A 21,007-nucleotide genomic window follows, 5' to 3' on the forward strand; every position below is an offset into this window, starting at 1 on the left:
GGCTTGTAGTTCGTTACAAAAAGCGTGATTTCCTCTCTAAACTGTGAGAAAAGGAAAATAAATCCATTGATGACTCAGTATTGACAATTTAATAATGTAATTTAAAATAATACACTTTTATTTTGTATACTTTAAGTACATTTAGGTAATAATACTTCTGTTCTTAAATAGGGTGTTGAATTAAGGACTTTAACTTGCCTGTGCCAAGCGTTTGACTAAAAGAACTTCACCTCCCAGAGGTAATTGCGGTTGCCGAAATCAAACTGGAAATGACTATTATGTTAGCGAAAATAAAACCGGATGTTTGAAAATAGCCTCCAAATTAAAGTTTTGCACAATAAATTATTGCTTGTTTGAAATCGAGTTGCTTTTTTAAAAACTAACTTATTCACAGCTACAATTCACTTCAGTACAAATGTGTTATATATACATTTACTCTGGGAGTAATGTCGGTGAAATACAGACGCGACTCAAGTTCCTGTTTTACTTTGGAGGGAAAAACACAACCGGAGGTCAATCACAAATGTCTTTTTTATCCCAGCTGACTTTACGCTGATAGGAAACGCACATAGCGGCCAAACTCCGCTGAGTTAGTGTTCTGAGGTGCTGACCAACCGACTTCGATAATAATTATCTAGCATTACATTAATAGCTAGCTAGCTAGCGCGCTTAAAGGAAATGTTTTGGCTCCAAAGCTAAACTAACATTACGGCACAGTAATCGGTCCAACGGTCCAGTTAACTTCAGCTGACGTCAACAGGTTCGTGAGGTGAGTTGAATAGTTAGCTAGCTAATAAATAAATGAACCATTTTGGTAACAACTATAACCGGAGCCGTTAACGTTGTAGAGACTAACGTTAGTCAAATGGCCAAAGCTAGAGTTGTTCAGCAGTTACCGTCGTCGAACTGGTTACCTGTAGTAATTAACGGTCGAAAATTATAGCTAACGTCAACGTAACATAATAATGAACTCATGTGGTAATACATACGTAAACACGTAATCCACCTTGTCTGCACGCTAACGATAGGGTGCTCTACCTCATGCAGTATTTAATGCTGATTCGGGTGTGCTAAGTTACATCCAGGGAATCTCTCGTGACAAAATGTTACCACATTGTGTAGATAGTGTCAATAAGTGTAACCACATTCCGGGTTAAAGTCCAGTGTCTGTGGCATTAACATTTAATATGGCTACGACACACACTGTCTCTACACTCCCTTTATAGGTAAACACAGACAGATGCTCTGTACAACTTTAACCTTATCATTGTAAGGAAAGTGTTTATTTTATTTATTGCTTTTTCTGTATGAACAAACAATGAACAACCAGTTCTTCAGCTTGGTTTTCACTGCATTGCTGCTTCCCGTTATTCTCTCCGGACAGTAAAGCCCTGTCAGCACTCTGTGTGGGACCGGTGTATTGTTGCACTCCCAGGAGAAAGGAGGGAATGCAACCGCCTCTTTACTTTGTCTCTTTTTGAAAAACAACTGAACATCTCCCGCTGCATGACACAGTAATGCCTGCCAGGGTCAGTTAACACAACGTCTGCAAGTTCCAGTTGTCCAACTCTCAAATTGTGTTTCCGTGCTGAGTTACTCCAATTTTATTACAATAATATGTGTATTCATTGGAATGTTTTGTGCACTCAAGACATGCCACCTAATGTGTGTTGGATGGGATAACAAAAATTGACCTTATTAATAACAACAACAATCATTTCACGTGTCGCATTAGGAGCTGTCCCAGTCATCTCACCTGATCTGACACTCCATCATCTACTGATCCTCTGCTCTGCCAGCATGGCTAACACAGACTCGCTCAATGTCCGGGTCTTCTCTCTGAACTGCTGGTCAGTGGCTGTGGTTTGTAGTGATTCTAAGTGCACCAGGTTTTTTTTTTGGTTGTCTCAATACATGTATACAAGAACACTGTTTTCCTTTACTTCCTCAGGGGAATCCGCTACCTCAGCAAACACACTCCTCAGCGCTATGCCATGATTGGAAATATGTTGTGCAAGGAAGAGCATGATATTGTCTTCTTGCAAGAGGTTGGTGCATTCCATCTTTCAGAGTTATAAAGTTGTCTACTGAGTTTTTCAGCTCGTGCACTCAGTTATTTATTTATTTTTGCAATGAAGACCAACCATAAGTCATAAATCTTCTTGTAAACTTGTATGAACAATATTAATTATGCAAAGATGGCTGATATTCTACTTTTCAAGTGACATATATCCTTTCTTTCAGGTGTGGAGTGAGAAAGACTACCTCTCCTTGAAAAAGAAACTTGCCTGTAGTCATCCTCATTCTCATCACTTCAAAAGGTAATTTTCTTCTCTCTTTTCAATCCAAGGTTAAAATTCATAATTAACATTTCATATTATCAAAAGGCTCCTGAAGTGAGTGTCAGAAAAAAAATGTACTTGCTTTGATCCAAAGACCCACATTATAAGTGAAGCCTAGGCAGTACCTAAAGGATTAACTTTAGTGGCTTAATTCTTTCTTGACCTCCATACCAAAGCACAAGACTGAGCTTAATCAAAGGCCCTACCTTTCTAATCCCCTTTGCTGCTCACAAAAATGTAATCTCTAGTAGATAACTTCTCACATCTACATCAGATCATACAAACTTACTTCAGAATAATGTAGATCTGAATGGGAACCAGGGTGGTGACTTGTTCCTTTAGACAATAAACACGTACTACTAAAACTGGTGTGTGGAACGTGCAACTTCTTTTAATGTCCCGTTTCTCTTTTTTTCAGTGGAGTCATCGGCAGTGGACTGGCCATTTTCTCCAAACACAGGATCCATGAGACCTTTCTGTATCGCTACTCACTGAATGGTTATCCTTACATGGTGAGTCCAGAGAGTGTGTTGTAATGTACATTACAAACACGACTTGATGAAAGTGAACAATGATGAACAAAAGAGTTGAAAAAGATAGTCTCATTATTTGCCACAAAAAGATTCTCACACAGCACTACTACACAACATGGTTATAAAGTGCTTCATAAAACCAAGAGATGCACGGTGCAATAGAATATAAACAAGATTACAATAAAGAACAATTGAACAGATGATTGAACAAAGGCAGTAAATGCACAGAATAAAAAAAAATTCAGACAAGAAGGGCACTCTGCTAAAGCCAATGGTATGCAAATCTGCAAGTGCAACCACTCTATATATTTGTATATATTTTCAAAACTGTTAGAACTATGCCAAAATATGGTTGTGGCTAGCTAATCTCAGCTGTGCATTTATTATGTACCGTAAATTCCGGACTATAGAGCGCACCTATATATAGGCCGCACCTGCTAATTTTTAAAAGAAAAAAGAAATTGTACATAAATAAGCCGCACTTGTCTATAAGCCGCAGGTGTCCCCGTTGAAACATGAGATATTAACGCGGCAAGATGTTACAGGAAAGATTTTTTTAAACTTTTAATTAAATAAATGCCGGTAACATCCACAACTACATACATACCGCAAATGCTTTTTTTTTTTTTTTGCTGCCATCTCCAGCGTCTCACCATCGATTCATTGATGCCGAGCGTACGTGCAGCAGCTCTATTTCCTTCTTCGACAGCCAGACGGATCGCTTTTAACTTGAAAGCCGCATTATATGCATTTCTTCGTGTCTTTTCCATGATGAGGGTGCGTGCACGAAGCGCAAAATGGGTGATCTGAAGAATTAAGTGTGAGTGAGTTTGCCAAAACAGTTTCATTGGTCCACTGTGACCTGTTCGGTAATTTCATTGGTCTGATATGACGAGGTTAAATGTGTTGGCGGCGGGAAGCTAGTTAGCCTGTGAAAATCCATCAATTAGCCGCATCGTTGTAAAAGCTGCAGTCTCAAAGCGTGTGAAAAAAAGTAGCGGCTTATATACCGGAATTTACAGTACTTTTAAATTGTAAATATCACACATACATTTGTTTAAATCTAGAAAACAGCATCATGAACATGGCAGCTTGTTATCAAAAAACAGTTGTTACGAAAAAATGCAGGTGAATTAATTACTTGAGTCAAATTTAAATTGGCGTATTTAAAAAATACATATACAAACCACTATGATTTAGTAACTCAATATTTACACACGTTGAGAAATGATATGTGTTCTTCCTCGGCTTGTGCTACACTCTTCCACCAATTTAGCACATACGAGAAGTTTGCCCTCAGTGCTTTCTGACAGAAATGTCCTTAGATTTAGGTACCAAACTAACTTATTTGGTTAGGTTTAGGAAAAGATCATGTTTGAGGTTATAATAAACCTTTTCTTGCAAAAACCCCTGAAGGCAAACTTTTCTGTTCAGTAAATTGGGCCAGTAGTTTTTCCATAATTTTGCTGACAAACAAACCAAACTGAAAACATAACCTCCTTAGCAGAGATAAGAAATGCAGCTCTTAGATAAAGAGCCAGCTTGCCTCTAATAGAGACCAATTAGGGGATCCCAGGCTGCATTTGGGCACAGTCCCATACTTGTCGTATAGGAGATCATTACAACTGTGAAAACCACTCTTAAACATACAGGCAACCGATGTAGAGCTTCACCTTTAGACATCACCTCCAGAGTCAGAGTGGCAAACTGTCTCTCATAACATATTGTGTTTTTCCCAATAATTAGGCTCAACATGGCGACTGGTTCGGAGGTAAAGCTGTTGGGATGGCGGTCCTAAAACTCGGCAGCCTGACTGCAAATGTCTACGTGACTCATGTGAGGTTTCCTAACATCAGTTCTCAGCCCTGCCTGTGTGTTATATACAGTTATTGATCAATGTGCTGCCGACTCTGCGTATTGATTTCAGCTGCATGCGGAGTACTGCAGAGACAAGGACTCGTATCTACCTCACCGAGTGGTTCAGGCCTGGGAGCTGCAGCAGTTTGTCCGGTAGTGTTTGTTGATTCTGAACAAAGAGTTTGGGCAACTTTTTGTCTACTCTGGAGTATATTTGCATATTTTTCTGAGGTGAACTTCACCTGTTGCTGTTTGGAGTTACTGAAGTGTACTTCTAATACTTGTTAATTAAGTTTCATCTTGTTTGTGTCTGTGCTAATAGTGTATTTCCTCTGTGCCTATCAGCCACACCTCTGCTGGAGCAGATGTGGTGATTCTAGGTGGCGACCTCAACATGCACCCTCAGGACCTCGGGAGCAGACTGCTGATGTCCTACACTGGACTCCGAGACTCTTATGTAGAGTCTGCTAAATTTGACGTAGGTAGCGACTAGGGCTGCACAATTAAACAAAACTTTATCAAAACCACTATATGGCTGACGGCAATTCTCAATTAAAATATTTGTTAAAAGCAGTAAGTGTGTCAAAATACAATTTTTTTGTATTAAATATTGTCATGCTACAGAGGCATCCTGACACACACATTGTATTCTTCGGACTGAAGAAAACCTTTCCGTTTGGTACTGGTCCTCGTAAGATCAATCCCTCCAATATTACAAAATATTTAACAATTGCGATATCAGTAAAAAATTATTGCAATTACCTATTTTTTTCCAAATAGTTCAACCCCATTATTGAATACAATGGTAATAGGGTTGTTTTCTTCTGATAAAATACTTTAATATCAATTCAAGGAAAATTAAGTTTTTAATGTGGACCTTATCTTGGAGTTTTGGCCATAATTTGTATTGGTTTTAATAACTTTTAACTTTGGAAGTAACAACAGTCGTAGATGGCTCTAAAACAGCACGGATGGCTAAAAAGTCCCTAAATTAAACTTCTGTAAAACGTTTATGTGTATGTAAAAGTCAGGTGACCATATTATCATCTGGTATTATCATCGATGACACTTTAACATTTCTTGGTCAGAAAGTAGTTGCAAAATTGTAACGCTGTATCGAGCAGTGTCTTTGTGGCCTCATGTCTCAAGCAGTCAGATGGCAAGTTAGATGTCATCATAACTGTAATAATGGTCAAGACTATGAAAACAAGAGTCAGGTTGTAAAGTTTTCTTTTGCCTTTTTAACTTGTGTTTTGTTTTTAATAAATGTTTTAAAAACAAACTATTTTTCAGGGATGTGAGGATGGTATGACTCTAATAGCTGACAACCCTTTCATCGGTAAAAAGGAGCTCGGTCCCTTTGAGAAAGGAATTCGAATCGACTACATCCTGTTCAAGGTGGGACAACTTTGTATCCCCTCATGTTCACATCAATATGTTAGAGTCATCAAGTGAATGTGTGATGTGTTTTGACCCCCACAACATTTCCCTTTCTTTAAATTCCTAGGGATCTTCCAAAACGGACATTTATTGTGATTTCATGTCCACCACCAAAGGCTCCGTCCCCGACCATCCATTCCCGTACTCGGACCACGAGGCTCTGACCGCTGGATTAAGAGTGGAGACACAATCTCCAACTGAGACGGACGGTGACCGGCAAAGAACGTCAAAGAACCAGGACTCTGCTGCAGGTGTGTTTGCTACGCCATGCTAGCTGAGGGGCTCTAGTGATGCCAGTGTCTGTCAATCACTTTGGTTCAGACTGAAGAACCTCAACGGTTATGGGTGGATTGCTGTGACATTCATGGTTCCCTCAGCATGAATTTGAATAACTGCTAATCCAACAGTTTGAAACATGTTAACACCAACATATGTGTAGGCCTATTTGGGAACCAGTACGACGATGGGAAAAAGGGAAGTGAAACTGAAGTTAGTAGGAGAGCAAGATCCCGTAAAAGCAAATCAGATGGGCCGTTAATGTCAGTTACAGGTACCGGTCCAGTCTTTTGTCTAGTCCTGCAGAATGTCCACATATTTTTATTTTATCATGGTTAAAGGAGGAACTTTTAACAGGTTATGACACAGTCTCAATTTATTACTTATGCATCTATAGGACCCACATGTAAACAAGACAATCGGCAAGAAAACTATTTTTCTATTCAGTTATTCTTAATGCTTTTCATCGATGCCACGTTAGATTCCATGCAAGATTCCTGCTGCAGTAAAATGAGAGGTTTTCTAAAGGGAATCTGCTGCTTGGAAACACTACCACTTTTGTCCACAGGGACCGCCAAAATCAACACAAAATGAAAGTTCCTTGCGGTAGCTTTAAAACAGAAATTACTGTGCGCAACAATGAGTTTAATTAACAAAGAGCACATTGAATATTTAATGTTATATTGTAATGTTAACCCTGTTGGAATGGAGCTGAAACACAGCCTCACAGAGCTGCTAACACCCTGTAGACTCCTTTTTCTGTGGTACGTCACTGCTCAACTTCAAACTCACCCGTGCCGCTTGTGTTGAAGTCTATCATCGTCATTGACTCTCTCCTCGTCTTTCCTCCCTTGCATGTCTTCAGGGAAGCTGGCTGAGTTGGTCGACATTGTGACAGAGGCGCGTACTGAAGTCAAAGTGGGCTTGCACTGTGCTGAGAGGATGCGCTACACAGCGACACGCACCGGAGTGATGGGGCTGGCTCTGCTGTTCCTGGAGTTGGCCATCGCCGCCGTGCCCTGGTTGGCCCTGGGAGCAGAGCAACCTTTCCCTCGCACCTCCTTCTACCTGCTGGCTGCGTTGTGCTTCGCCATCCTGCTCACCACCGCTCTGCTGTACGTCTTCTACACCATGGAGCTGAAATCTCTTCAGGGGGCCGAGGACCAGATGAGGCTGGCTGTAGGAAGTCTGCAAGAGAAGCTCAGGGGTTTTCCTCTGGCTCAGCCCCACAACGCCCAGCGGAGACCCCCAGAGGGTCTTGAGCCCAGCGCCTTTAACCCAGAGGAGTAAAACAGGAGCAGACCGGGGGGGGGGGGGGGGGGCTCACTGTAAGAAGCCCCTGAAGTGAGCTTTAAGATGGATGTTTGAGGAGGTTTTATCCGGTGAATGTGTTGTATGCTCTTGAGATTTAGATTTGCACTGCAGAATGAGTTTCCGAAGAACGTTTCTGAAAGTAGTGCGGGACACATGCTTTGACCTCTTTTGTACTTTTTATATACTTGTCTTCATCCGTGTTCCCCCCTACCCTCAGTGCACCTCAACTAACACTCTCCCTGTTACATAGTATCAAACGTCTGCGCTGCTGCTGTTCCTAAAGGTCTTACAGGGGACCCTTTGTGTTTCTTAAGCCTTAGGTCGGACCTGCATTCCACCCTCCGGTAGTGTCAGCGGGACCAGTTGCTTCTGTTATTTTTAGTTTCATGCTTCCCTTTTGTGATTTTGGACAGAATTGTCGTGGGTCCAGACTGTTTGCTGACTTACTTTCAGATAGAAGCCCTGTGGTCTCCACTGCACTGAAGAAACAGACACTCCGAACGTTGAAGATTTACATTTTGGTCAGTAACCTTTCTTTCTCTGCAGGACCGATTGTAGAGAGATTCCAGTGGCACTTAAAATCAAGGATCCTATGCACCAGTTAACACTTTTCAGTGTCGTGTTGAAGGGAAAGAGACAAACTTTATCGGCATGTCTCATGTTCACTGTCTTGCACTGCAGAGTGTCTTCATGTATCATGTACTGTAGAAAGTGTACTGTAGAAAGTGTGCAGTGCACATAGTTGACTAACCCGATGAACCACTTCCTTTTATGTAAGATATAAAATGACCTAATGATCTAAATGGCTGTAAAACAGTATTATGACTCACCAACGGCCGAACAATGGCTGATCATTTTTAAACTTTAATCTTTCACCTCGATGTTGGAAAAGCACTTGATAGTTTTTAACTTTAAGGATATGGGTTTTAAAATAATACCTGGTGTTCATTCCAAAATTGTGATAGGCATGATTATGAAAGCAATAATAAAGACTTCATACTCTGTGGCTCTGGAGAAATGTGTTTAGTCCGTGTGTGATGGGTTTTACACATTCACCACTAGAGAGCAATGTAAGTACATGTGACAGGGGAAACGTTCCAAACAGGGCCACACGACTGGCTTTCTTACAAGGAATTGCAAGACAAAGTTGGCAAAGCATGGGAGAGACATTTGCCAGATCGCACATGTCAGCTGGCACAGGTACGCCCTCGGGGCAAGAGCACCCATGGGTGTGGTACATATTTCATCTTTTTTTCCCAGGCCAACATTTTAACCATAACCGCTCCATTACCTGCAGTAAAACTGAACACCAAAGAATCGGTAGAGTTGCAGAAGCATCTCAGACTGCATGACACAATCCCTAAACCCAATGCACACATATGCTCTATGCAAAGTAGGATACACAACACCTAATGCAAGTAAGCTTGAGGCTAAGTCTTTTGTTGCACAAACCGAAATCAGTCATTGGATTTTCTCAAAAGATTGATGTAGTATTATTTGAAAGGTGAGAATAATGAATGTGTGTTGTAAACAGAATAGAATTTAAATGAGGGGTTGTTTTGGGTGAAATACTTTGTATTTGCCACACATCTCTCGTGCAACCCTGGCCTTTCAAATTTTCATGTAAGTATGTTTGTTTCCTACTTTTACTCATGAATTTTCAACAAAAGGCTTGTTTCTTTGTCTTGCATGGTTTTTAAGCGTTTTTTGCATTTTTGCTAAATAAATACATGAAACAAATCCCCTTTTGGTCTTTCAGTGTACTACTGTCTTGTGATGGCATCATTTTCTAACCCTTGCAGTCATGGCAGGTAAGAAGAAAGGAAATGCACCGTGAACAGGTCTGAACTATGATTGGGTTGCGTGATTATTATCTACATTTCCACCTCTCGAGTTATTTTTCCCTTATCTGTCCTAATCTAGTGTGTTGTGTGTTTATTGACAGGGTTTTTTTTGATTAATGGTAGTTAAAGTGATTCGTTGTGGCTGTTGTAGCCTTTTCAGCTTCTGTATTTACATAAAACGACATTATTACTGTGTCAAATGTAATGTTTCAGGTGTCTTTTGAGCTGTGTTTTTTATTATTTTTTTTATTTTGAATGACAAGTCCCAAAGCGGCAACATTATACAATATCTGCCAAAAAAAAGGAGAAAAATTCATGAAATGAATTCCTATTTGTTTAGCATAACTTTTTTTCTCTGTCTTGCTCCAATAATTATCTGAAGTTAGATTTGTCTCTGAATTGGGAACCACTGGACCAAATTTCCGAGTTAGTATATAAAGTAAAGTAGCTCCACCTCAACCAGCTACTACAGGAAATAATGCGTAGCATTGATTTATCTGGATTAAACATCTAGTTATGTCATAGGCCTGACAGTAAACCAGTTATGTAGATTCACTGATAATACTTCTGTACTTTTAAATGAGCACGATTTTGAATGTGGGACTTTACTTGTCTTGTTATTATTTCTTCCATAAGATAGAAATACTCAAGTAGGTTACAAGTACCTTATAGTTTCGCTTGAGCGGATGGTTGCTTTTTATTGCAAGTGAAAGTGCAGTAAAGGGTGGTGTATTGTGTTTGCATGGGTGCGGTCTAATGGGGCAGGGCAGGGCAAGGTGCGCTTTTATTTCCTCTGGGAACTCCCGACACTCCGCAGCTAACTGGCTTTAAGCACGAGCCTCCTCTGGATGCAGTCGGACCACCCGGACAGTACAGAAACAAAATGAGTCTGGATCCGCTGAAATCGGCCATTTCCATCGGGAATGTGGACGACACGTCGCTGGCACTGCCGTCTGTTCACCAGTGTCGATCAGCCCAACAGCGCGTCATGGAACAAGTGCAGACTATCCGGAGGACCAGGTCGAGGATGTCCAGCAGCAGCAGCAGCAGGAGTGGATCTACTTCTTTGTCTCCAACATGTAAGAGCAGCCAATACACCAGGGCCCTGCATACAACCCAGGACTGAAGAGAGTTTTACATTATACAATTCATTAGGGGGGGGGGGGGTGATGCAATCTGGGAATAATTACAGGTCAAAGAAAATGGAGACAAAGCTCTTGTTGTTGCAGTTGTTGATTTTCAGGGGACTTTCCTTTAAAGAACTGCTCCATTTACATATAATGTGGATATCATGATAATTTAAAAGCTAATTTAGAATAATCTAAATAAGTAATGTGGAAAGACTGATTATTTCTAAATATAAATATATATATATATATATATATATATATATATATATATATATATATATATATATATATATATATATATGGCTACGGTCCTGCAGGATACTGAGGTTGTGTACACCTGTTTCACCTGTTGCTCTTTAGCTTGCTTTATCTGTTTGTTTATTAATCTATTTTTGTGAATTTGTTTTGAGTATTTCAACAGCCTGGGGGACGTTTTCATTTCACCCCCTCTGGCAGTGTGGAAAAGACTTTGAAAAACCTTTTAGACTTTTGTGTTGGGATATTTAATTTACAGGAAGTGTAACTGAACAGAGAGCTGAAAAATAAGATATGAACATTAATAACAAAACTTTGTAAAACTCTTTTTGGTTTGTGGTCAGATGTTTATGGTGGCGAGGGCTCGTCGGTGGACTCCGTATTTCTAAAATTCTAGTTATGGCCCTGGCCTCTACGTTTTGAAATCGCATTAACTGACCTACAGAATAATTTATTAAAGAAAAAGAAAATACTCTTGAAACCTTGAGACCAGTCTGTATCTGACTTTTGGGATGAAATCATTTTAAATTAGGTTAACAACAGTAATTTAGTAGAGTTTATTTGAATGTCCACCATGTCAAAAAGTATTATTTAAATCAAATAGAGTTCTATCTCAATATAGGACACAAGTGATTATTGATCACAACATAAGGACAACAAATAATGCTGAATATAGAAATAAGATTGGCAGTGTGACCTTTACAGGTATAATGAGCAATAATCTATACCTTCCCTTGTATGTTTCCACTTTGGGGCCTCTGTTTCCTGCTCTCTACCAGTCTAAAGTGCTGTTAGCTTTCAAGTTTTTCTTTAATACCAAATGGGCACTATTTTTTTTGAATGCAAACATCTGCCTTGGGACTACAGATGAAAAATAGCCTCTTGACTAACTCTAGCGCATTCACAGCAATTTTGTATTAATGTCCATTATCAAATAAACCAATAAATAAGTTTTCTTAAACAAAAGATCTCAGGTATGAACTGTGTATATGATAACAGCTGATAACCTTCCTCATGTCTCCTCAGCTCCTTCGTGGGACTCCGTTTTCGTAGAAGCTCTGAAGCCACAGTCCAGCACATCTAATGGAGGCCTCTTCTTGGGGAATGGCTTTTGTAAAACTGTAGGTTATGGAGTTTATTAATATTGTTTTGTTTATCTTCATTTTTAGTTGTATAGGTAATGAGGCAGGGCCGTAGCTACCAATCATTTTACAAGACTGCACAAATTACAGTGTTTTGTGAGGGATCTTAATTAGAAGTTAATATCTTAGAATTTTTATTATTTTTTAAATTTTAAACACCAAAAGATAGATTGGATATAGATTAGGGCAGAAACTAATGACTATTTTTGCTGTCAAATATTTTCTGAATTAATTGATGATTGTTTTGTCTATAAGGTGTCAGAAATTTGTGAAAAAATGCCCATTATAGTAGCCAATATGGTGTCTTCAAATTGCTTGTTTTGTCCAAATTACAGAACAAGAATTACTAAGTTTGTACCTTTTTTCTATATTTTTTAAATCGTTCCCTGCCCTGTGAATTACGACTGACTTTAACTTCCAATGAATCAAAGTGAAAGCGTTTTTATTTCACCACTATTTGATGCGTCACTTTAGTACGGCCCTGTATTTACCATATTGTGGCAGCCTAATACCAAAAATAAGAAACAGGCTCAAAGATTTGTTGTCCTCAGCAGACTTTTTCTACGTTTCCAGATTCATCCAGACTTGCTCTCTTCTCACAAAAATATGTTGTTTACCAGCCTCTCCCATAGAAGCTGCCAGCCGTGATATAACCAACCCACAGGGCTGCACACCAAAACCTTCTTTCACAATTACAATTACATTTTCCATTGCCAGCTTCATATCAGTCACTCTGTCTCTTTGCTTCATTGCTGGTGAAATATGCCTTCACGAGACAAGATTATCTTTCATTGCAAACCCATGTGCTCTTTGGCTCTGCAGCTCAACCAAGAGAAAAACTTCAACCAGAAGGTAGTCAACAACACTAAGGAATCCAGTGTGAAGAAGAACACGGTTACCTATCAGAGCAAGAAGGTTTATGCCCCTCTGGGCTCCATGGCGGTCGGTCAAACCAACACCAGCCGCAGCGACTCTGATCTGCTCAGTCGGCGCTTTATGACACAGCGCTCCGTTCCTCCGCAGAGGCTCCTTTCCAACAGGGGCACCGTCAAGACAGATAAGGTCACCACTCAGTTTGTAACAACAACCGCATCCCAGCCTCAACTGCAGCTTGTGCACACTGTGGATGGACCAGCTCAGCCCAAAACAAACAGCCAGTTCATAAGCAACCAAGTGAACGTGACCAAAACACTCCCGAAGTCTCCCGTTACTGAGAGTGCTCCGAAGAGCAAAGGGGATTCTGGGTTAGTTGGCTACACTTTCCTAATTTCAAATCATATGAATCAAATTTGTCACTGAACAAATGATTCTTGCATCCTCTCAGTGTGTTTAAATAGCATTTACATTTTTTTTTTCTTACAGGTCAAACGACAACAGTGGAGTTGCTGATATCACTATGAAGGAGGCTGTTGAGTATCTTTATAACGATGACGAAACATATCAGCACTGTGGCGCTTCCTACATACAGCACAACACTTTCATCGACAACAAGGCTAAAGAGGAGGTGGTTTGTCTTGTTATCTTCATGTCATGTTGACACACTGCTTTCATTTCATTCATCATTTTTAATCTGACATTCAGTGTGGAGATCTTGACAAATGGCGCAAATGTACTGTCCTGCCGAAAATGAACATTCAGTCATTGCCCACTCACCCCATGTCATTCAAAACTCCACCGAAGATTTAGCAGTAACTTAATACAGCTGTGACACTGTGATGGTAAACAGTGCGTCTGATACCTGTGAGATAAAATGTGAGCTTTCCCATGAGCTCCTCATCCTTGGATCTGTAATTTGAATCCTGCATAGGAATGTCTCCAGCACTAACGGGGAACACTAACATTTAGATAAGTAATTACAGGATAGAAAGGTATTTAAGGGCTATTGCTGAGCCTAAATATGAACAAAAACATTTCATTTAATTTTTTTAGTTTTATGAAAATCTTAAAGGGAAGTGCATCCATAAAATCAAAAATACATATCTTTCCTCTTAACAGTAGTGCTATTTGTTGAGCAGTTTTATGTAGAAACTATGGTTTAAAAAAAAATAGTTCCTGCATGAAAATGCTCACAACAAGGTGTGTGGATTATCTTGAGTAACTGGCTCATGATATCTGAAAAGAGACATTGCCGAGGGCCATATTGTCCTGTTATATTCGAGAGAAGGTAGACATCTCTACTGCAAATATCTCCCAAATTAGGCAACTCACAGAGTGATAATTAGCACTACAGGTAAGAGCAAAAATATGTATTGTTAATTTGGGGGCGAACTGTCCCTTTTAATGATTGTATCTTTAACATTCAGTAAACCTGGGTTTTTTGTTGGTCCCTGGGGGTCTCCGGCCCCTTGGCTGTGGCTCTCTTTTTCCCGTTTGTATTGCAGCCTTGCTGCTGACGTGAAGTATCATTGAACTCGTCGTAATCCCTCATAGAAAATACAGGCTTCATGTTGAACAAATCCCTATCATTTGGATTATGATAAATTATTACTGTGCTAACTCTCGAAGTCCTTTCGTCTCGCAGGTGTTGAAGCTCAATGGGATCCACCCTTTGGTGGGTCTGCTGCGCAGCTCCAGTTCACAAGTCAGCCAGACGGCCTCGGCTGCCCTCCGTAACCTGTCCTTCAAAAGCAACGATAACAAGGAGCAGGTGCATCGCTCGGGTGGCATCACGGAGGCTGCGGCTCTGCTCAGAGATACGGACTCTGTAGAGATACAGAAACAGCTGACAGGTACAAGTTAGCTCTGCAAGATGCAACCTGACACATATGTGTGTATACATACAGACACGCACACACACACACACACACACACACACACACACACACACACACACACACACACACACACACACCCACACCTATCCATGCAAACAAGTCAGACAGAGAGCCACTTGTGTGTTGCATTACATACTGTAATACTGTTTAGATCCTCCTGTCACTCACTAAGCCGTTCTTGAATGCTGTCATTCTGCCAAGTGTTGAAGCATATTGCCAAAATCACTTCGCTGCTGTTCTAATGATACAGCTAAATGTTGTTTTAGGTGGAACTGTGTTAAATGATTATACTGTGATTAAATCTGAACATTGCAAACATCCGAAAAAGATCAAGTTTTAGTTACCAGGCCAACACTCAGGTTTTCCCGTAGTTAAACATGCAATAGAAAAGTAAAATGTTCACACACCTTATAATGTCGACATCCCAATGATGTTTAATATTTTTCCCACATGCTGTGAATTAATTTTTGATTGATGTGTCGCTCAAACAGCTGAGGTTTTCATGTTCCTTCCAGGTCTTCTGTGGAATTTGTCCTCTGTAGACAGCGTGAAGCCAGACCTGCTAAAGGGTGCTCTGCCTGTCTTAATGGAGCGTGTGATCCTGCCGTACACAACAGGTCCCAACCGCACCAGCAGTAACAGCCAAGACCCCGAGGTCTTCTTTAATGCCACCGGATGTCTAAGGCAAGCAAAAGATCCAACTGAGCACCTGATATCACGCCAGTGTGTTTGCTTCAGCTGTCATAAGGCTCAGCTTCCTATCGCTTATGCGTAACACTAGACCAAGCAGGAGACACATTAATACATATTTATACATGATGTCCATGCATCACAACAGCTGTAAATATCAAACATGGACCAGGGAATTGTGTAAAACATGCTTTTAGGAATGTCCTGCAGAGATTTATTTTCATATGAATATGATGATGAGGGACGGTCAGTAAAAAACTGGTTCAGTATCGGTTTGCTCCAACAGCATGAAAGGCCTGAATTAGTCAATATATTGGATGTAAATGTAGACAGATGACACTGGAACACTGACCGATACTGCAAACTATTAGCTTACTGATAGCAGTAGCTTTACTGCTTTTACTACTACTACCATCGGTCGCACTCTCTTAATCTGCCGTGTTTTTACAAAGGGTGGGGTTAATGTGATGTTCAGGTGCGCAGAGTTCAAGGCAGATTTTTCTCTGGAAAAACACAGTCGAAGGTTGTTTTTATGTCACCTCTGTGAGAAATACATGTAATATTTTACTAAGTTTGAATTTCATCACAGTAAGACATATACTCAGTGGCCAGTTTATTAGGTACACTTAATTAACACACAAAACTAATTTATTTTCAAACACCAGCCCAGCCTTCAGAGATGTTGACTGAACTTTAAGGTCATTTTAGTACATGTAGTTTGTGATTTTAGAGTATGCTGTTGAACTGTATCGAGACTGTATGTGTTGCATTATACTGATCTTGTGTCTCCACTGATATTATTTATAAACTTTATTCCTTTATGCCTTCAATGTCTTTCCAAAACCTTACAAGTCTTTCTGCAGCCATGAATACGCTTTTCTGTCACAGTTGATGCTTTTAAAAGAAAAACAGAAGCTGCAGGAGTGTCCGGCTGCAGAGGTGTTTTAATACTTGTACCTGTTAATGTAAATGTAGAACATCACCATCAATCAAACCACAGGTGATATTAACATGTTAGTCAGTTATCTTACTACATCAGCAAACAAAAGCTGTAGTTGTGTGACTTGACTTGTTTTATTCATTTCCCTGAGTGAGCAAGATTGCTATTGTTGACCTTTAAGGCAGGGCGAAATTATTATCAGACAATTAAATTGCTGCCAGGTGTTTCCATAACTACATATACACACTGACTGTAGTGGATATGGTTGTCATAAAACACAATGTGTGTTCTTTGCCAAGAATACCTCTTTCATGGATCAGAACATTGTTTGTGATATTTAATTTCAAACAGAAACCTAAGCAGCACGAAGCAAAGCAACAGACAGGCGATGAGAAAATGTCGAGGTTTGGTCGACTCTTTGGTCAGTTATGTTAAAGACTGCATGGATGCAGGATCACCAGATGATAAGGTAAGATAGAGAGAGAGAGAAAATAATATGTGTATTCACACTGCACTCTGTCTCTTTGTCTGTCTGCACCCTCTTTTCACATGTCACACCCTCAAGTGGAACGTGAAAAAAAACAGTCATTATAATAGCACAGAGCTGCAGTATGAAGTTAGCCAACTACTATTGTAGTTTTGCACAGAGCGGTTCTACTGCAACAGAAGGCACAGCTGAGTCATAATGTTCTCAGCTGCTTAGAAAACTACCTACTGTAGTATGTGGCCTTTCACGATTTGAACAGAACAGGGAAGCTAGGGATGCTCAATATTGTACAGTATTGTGAATTATTAAAATGCTGTGATAACGGGTCACCAGTGAGCAGGATGACCGCTCCATTTGACACAAAATATTTTTCAATTCAACAACTTTTTTTTTTTGCTTTTTTAAATCATGTTTTTGCCTCTTTTGTGTAATTATCAATTCCCTGTGACAAAAATGGGATATTGAAATGTGTCTGTGCTCTAAAGGCAGTAAAATATGTTACATTTTCCTTCTCTGATCAATTATTTATGTTTTACCACGTTACTATAGATCTATTAGTGGAGAAATATCTCCCTGCTATTTGTGTGTCTGAGTCTTATTAATTAAACGTGTGTTGTTGAAACAGTCTGTGGAAAACTGTGTGTGCATCCTGCACAACCTGACGTTCCAGCTGCAGGCCGAGGCTCCGGCTCTGTTTAGCAGGATCACGGCGCTGGCCAAGACTGCCATCAAGGGACCCAGCCAGGGCGACACCGGCTCCACCGGCTGCTTCAGTCCCCCGAGCAAAACGTCAGAACACGAGGTGAGACGAGGAAGGTGCCCGACAGAGACAAGTGTATGTACCGATGTAAAACAGGGCCCAAGGGATACTTTGAATTATGACGGCATGGTGAAAATACTTTTCGAAACTTCCTAAAAGGGTTCAGTTTGTCTAGACAGAATCTGTCAGTGTGTCTGTCATTCATTAATCCTACTCCTCAGCGTGACTTGTCCAATAATTGTACCGACATTATGGCGGTTGTGCCGGTAATTCATTTCTAGTTTTTGAAAGGCTTGAACTGACAGTGCGAGACTTTGTGCTCTGACTCCAGTAGGTGTTACCTTTCACTTTGTGTTAAAAAAAATCGTCAGTGTGTTGCATGTTTGCATTCCCATGACATGACATGGCATCCCATGAATCATTCAGATTCATCGTATGTTTCTAAAAATCCTACAGTGAAATTTTGATTATTAATATGTATTAGTATCCATCCATTCTCAACTGAGAAATCGCCTCTTGCCTTGGCATTAAACAGAAGCTTTCCTCCATCTTGTCCTGCACACAGACACAAATTCAGCATTTCTGCCCCCTTTCTTGTCCAGCACCACTTTGACTTCCCGGTTGTTGAGGATCCTCAACCTAGTGGGGCCGGTTGGCTGATCCACTCCCAAACTATGCAGAGTTACCTGTCTCTGCTTGAGACTAGCCAGCGAGAAGAAACACAGGAGGCCTGTTGTGGAGCCCTGCAGAACCTCACCGCACAAGAAAGCATTGTAAGAAAAAATTAATTGCGCTGTTTGTTACACACTGACCAGGACAAAAAAATAACAACAAACTACATTTGATTATCTGAGCAGTTGTTGCTCATGGAGACTAGTTTGGATAACCTTATAATTATCATTGTAAAAAAAAAAATTCTAGCAGTAAGACTTCTAGGTCACCTTTTTATATGCATGTATTGGTATATTGCACTCAGCCTAATGTTTTCTGAATTCACGTGGTTTTCTGTCTTCACAGGTCTCCAGTGTAATGAGCCAGACCATTGTGCAGAAAGTGAATGGCCTGCAAGTTATCAGTCCCCTTATAAAATCAAAGAAAGTCAACATGCAGAGAAACGCAGTGGCTTTGGTAGGAAACCTGACCCAAAACTCAAACTTGCACAGTGCCATAGGTAAGACGCGTGGCACAAAAACCATGTCACCTGCTTGTTTTAAACATAAATATGATTAAGCATAGTACTCAGATGTATTTAGAATCTACAGTGCTTCATAGCTGATGTCAGATCTGAGTCAGTAACTTGAAATGCATTACCTTAAACAATCATTTTTGGTTTTGCAAGTGTTTGCTTGTGTTAAACAGCCTGTGGTTTTGTTTGCCTTGATACTGAAGCTCGTAAAGCCCTCCCAGAGCTGCTGGGCATCCTCAGCGCAGGCACCAAGGAAGGAAATGAGTCTGACGACACGCTGGCCATGGCCTGCCAGACTACCAACTGCCTGCTTATGAAGGAACCTGAGATGGGCAAGCACCTGTTAAACAACAACCTGATTAACTCACTGAAAGATCTCAGCCAGAACGGGTAAGGTTCCATGTGAGCGGAGAGAGAATGTGTATTCTTAAGAAAAGATATGATTATTCAAGATACAGGGATTACCTATGACTTATATTTTGCATGCTTGTTAGATTTCCAGCATGTTAGAAGTCCAAACGGCTCTTTAACAGTTGTTTTCCCTCTATAAAGATATTTCCCCAAATCCAGCAAAGCTGCAGCCCTGCTTCTCCACAACCTGTGGTCAGAAAAAGATTTACAAAGCGTCCTGAAAAAGGTGAGTTGAAGCTTAAACCCAGAGTGACAAGACCTGTCAGGGTTTGGGTGTGTCCTCTCTGTTTTGCACCTTCAACTCAAAAGTGTCAACGCCTCTGGCAGGTATTTGTGAGAAACGGAGGGAGAAAGTTTGGATTGGGCAACGTTCTCAGGGAATGCCCTGTGAGTGTGATCAAGGCTCTTAAAGTGATACAGCCGAGGAATCTAGTAGCTCAGTAGCTCTGTTGGCACATGTATGACCTCACATTAGCACAATGCATCATGACTCCCTTTTTGACTCCAACTCAAAGTGTGTTATTGAGAAATGAGCCATGAGTACAGTGCAGTTAAGTTCACGGGTTTGTCACTCGCTGTAAGTTCAGTGTGTTTACTGCAGTGGTGCACTGATTTTTCATTTCACTATTTGTCCTGCAGCGAGGGATGAGTAAGTCCTCGTTTGTGAATGACACCACCACGGCGGCACACAAGTCGGTTCAAGTTGTCGATTAACAGCAGCATAGATGGACGGCTGGAAGTCATTTTGACAGAGAAACTCCCCTGAAGGTCTGCTGCACATCCACTGAGGCTGAGCGACATCCTTTTTAATATCACAAAGACTTACAGTTTTAATACATAGTGAATGTGTTCACATAATGCTTCCATCAACTGGCAGTATCCCTGTAAATACTGTAAGGTTGTTTTTTATTTGTAGGAAAGAAAGGCTAAGCTGTAACATGTTAGCAACTAGACAGTCATTGTTTGCTTTTCGAGGGTTAAGATTAAATTTTGCACTCAGATTGTTTTTTTAACATCATGACCGGATGTAAAAAAAAAAGTTTTAAATGATCATGTAAAATGAACAAAGCTAACAGAGGACATTTTCTGTTATAGTTTATGAGTTTGCTATACAATCAGTGACCTTGTCTTACGCAGTGATGTGTGTTTACATTTGACAATTTTTTTTGGTGATGTATCCATTTATTTTTCATATTGTTTCATGAAATATTTGTAATGTCCCCAAAAAGTGTAATTAATAAAGCTGACAGAGCTCTACTCCTTAAGCTGTAACCGTGTCGCTAAATCCGTGAACTTGAGTTAATTATTCGTCATTTGTCAAAGTCACTTGTGCAGAATAAATGATAGAGTTTCATTAGACCTCGCTCACATCTCGTCACACCTCCTCTGGGCTTTTGGCTGCAGAGTTTGAAATGCTTCTGGGCAGATTAGCAACACATCTTTCAAATTCTGTTTACTCCACCCATATAATTTATTTTATGAGGCTTATGAACAAGTTCTTAGAGCCAGACACTGCAGCTGTTGTCACACTCGGTGCATTATGTAATTGTTCACCGGATTTGAACTTTGGTCCTTAGAACAGTTCAAACTACATAGTTCACCCAACGGCCAAAAGGGAATTCTGGA

At 40.3% G+C, this 21,007-nt stretch overlaps 2 protein-coding genes across 3 annotated transcripts; both read left to right on the forward strand.

Moving 5' to 3' along the window:
• Positions 1–550: 550 nt before the first annotated feature.
• smpd2b (sphingomyelin phosphodiesterase 2b) lies at positions 551–8,768 on the forward strand. 2 transcript variants are annotated; one of them, XM_068712519.1, is made up of 11 exons: positions 551–769; positions 1,736–1,850; positions 1,952–2,048; positions 2,245–2,321; positions 2,761–2,854; positions 4,622–4,711; positions 4,803–4,885; positions 5,078–5,210; positions 6,026–6,130; positions 6,240–6,423; positions 7,314–8,768. In XM_068712519.1, exons 2-11 carry the CDS (start codon positions 1,801–1,803, stop codon positions 7,736–7,738), a joined length of 1,338 nt encoding a protein of 445 aa, XP_068568620.1. In that variant the 5' UTR covers positions 551–769; positions 1,736–1,800; the 3' UTR covers positions 7,739–8,768. The 2 variants fall into 2 exon arrangements, with proteins under 2 accessions (XP_068568620.1, XP_068568621.1); XM_068712520.1 differs by lacking the exon at positions 1,736–1,850.
• Positions 8,769–10,397: 1,629 nt separating this feature from the next.
• On the forward strand, positions 10,398–20,646 carry pkp1b (plakophilin 1b). Its single transcript, XM_068712521.1, has 13 exons — positions 10,398–10,685; positions 12,018–12,112; positions 12,956–13,377; positions 13,496–13,637; positions 14,655–14,862; positions 15,423–15,591; positions 16,889–17,006; positions 17,650–17,826; positions 18,387–18,557; positions 18,802–18,955; positions 19,174–19,360; positions 19,523–19,607; positions 20,021–20,646. The coding sequence occupies exons 1-13, from the start codon at positions 10,490–10,492 to the stop codon at positions 20,093–20,095; spliced, it is 2,199 nt and encodes a 732-aa protein (XP_068568622.1). The 5' UTR covers positions 10,398–10,489; the 3' UTR covers positions 20,096–20,646.
• The last annotated feature ends 361 nt before the right edge of the window (positions 20,647–21,007 follow it).

The sequence above is a fragment of the Cebidichthys violaceus genome, unplaced genomic scaffold, assembly GCF_023349555.1.
Source record: "Cebidichthys violaceus isolate CVI_PGR_0920_01 unplaced genomic scaffold, fCebVio1.0.p SCAF_17, whole genome shotgun sequence".
Classification (NCBI taxonomy): domain Eukaryota; kingdom Metazoa; phylum Chordata; class Actinopteri; order Perciformes; family Stichaeidae; genus Cebidichthys; species Cebidichthys violaceus.

Bases quoted from the DNA above. Each gene is read 5' to 3' on its own strand.
- smpd2b (XM_068712519.1), top strand. From the start codon at position 1,801: ATGGCTAACACAGACTCGCTCAATGTCCGGGTCTTCTCTCTGAACTGC. The intron at 2,049-2,244 runs GTTGGTGCATTC...CCTTTCTTTCAG, and splicing joins ATATTGTCTTCTTGCAAGAG to GTGTGGAGTGAGAAAGACTA. The intron at 2,855-4,621 runs GTGAGTCCAGAG...CCCAATAATTAG, and splicing joins TGAATGGTTATCCTTACATG to GCTCAACATGGCGACTGGTT.
- pkp1b (XM_068712521.1), top strand. From the start codon at position 10,490: ATGAGTCTGGATCCGCTGAAATCGGCCATTTCCATCGGGAATGTGGAC. The intron at 15,592-16,888 runs GCAAGCAAAAGA...AATTTCAAACAG, and splicing joins AATGCCACCGGATGTCTAAG to AAACCTAAGCAGCACGAAGC. The intron at 18,558-18,801 runs GTAAGAAAAAAT...CTGTCTTCACAG, and splicing joins TCACCGCACAAGAAAGCATT to GTCTCCAGTGTAATGAGCCA.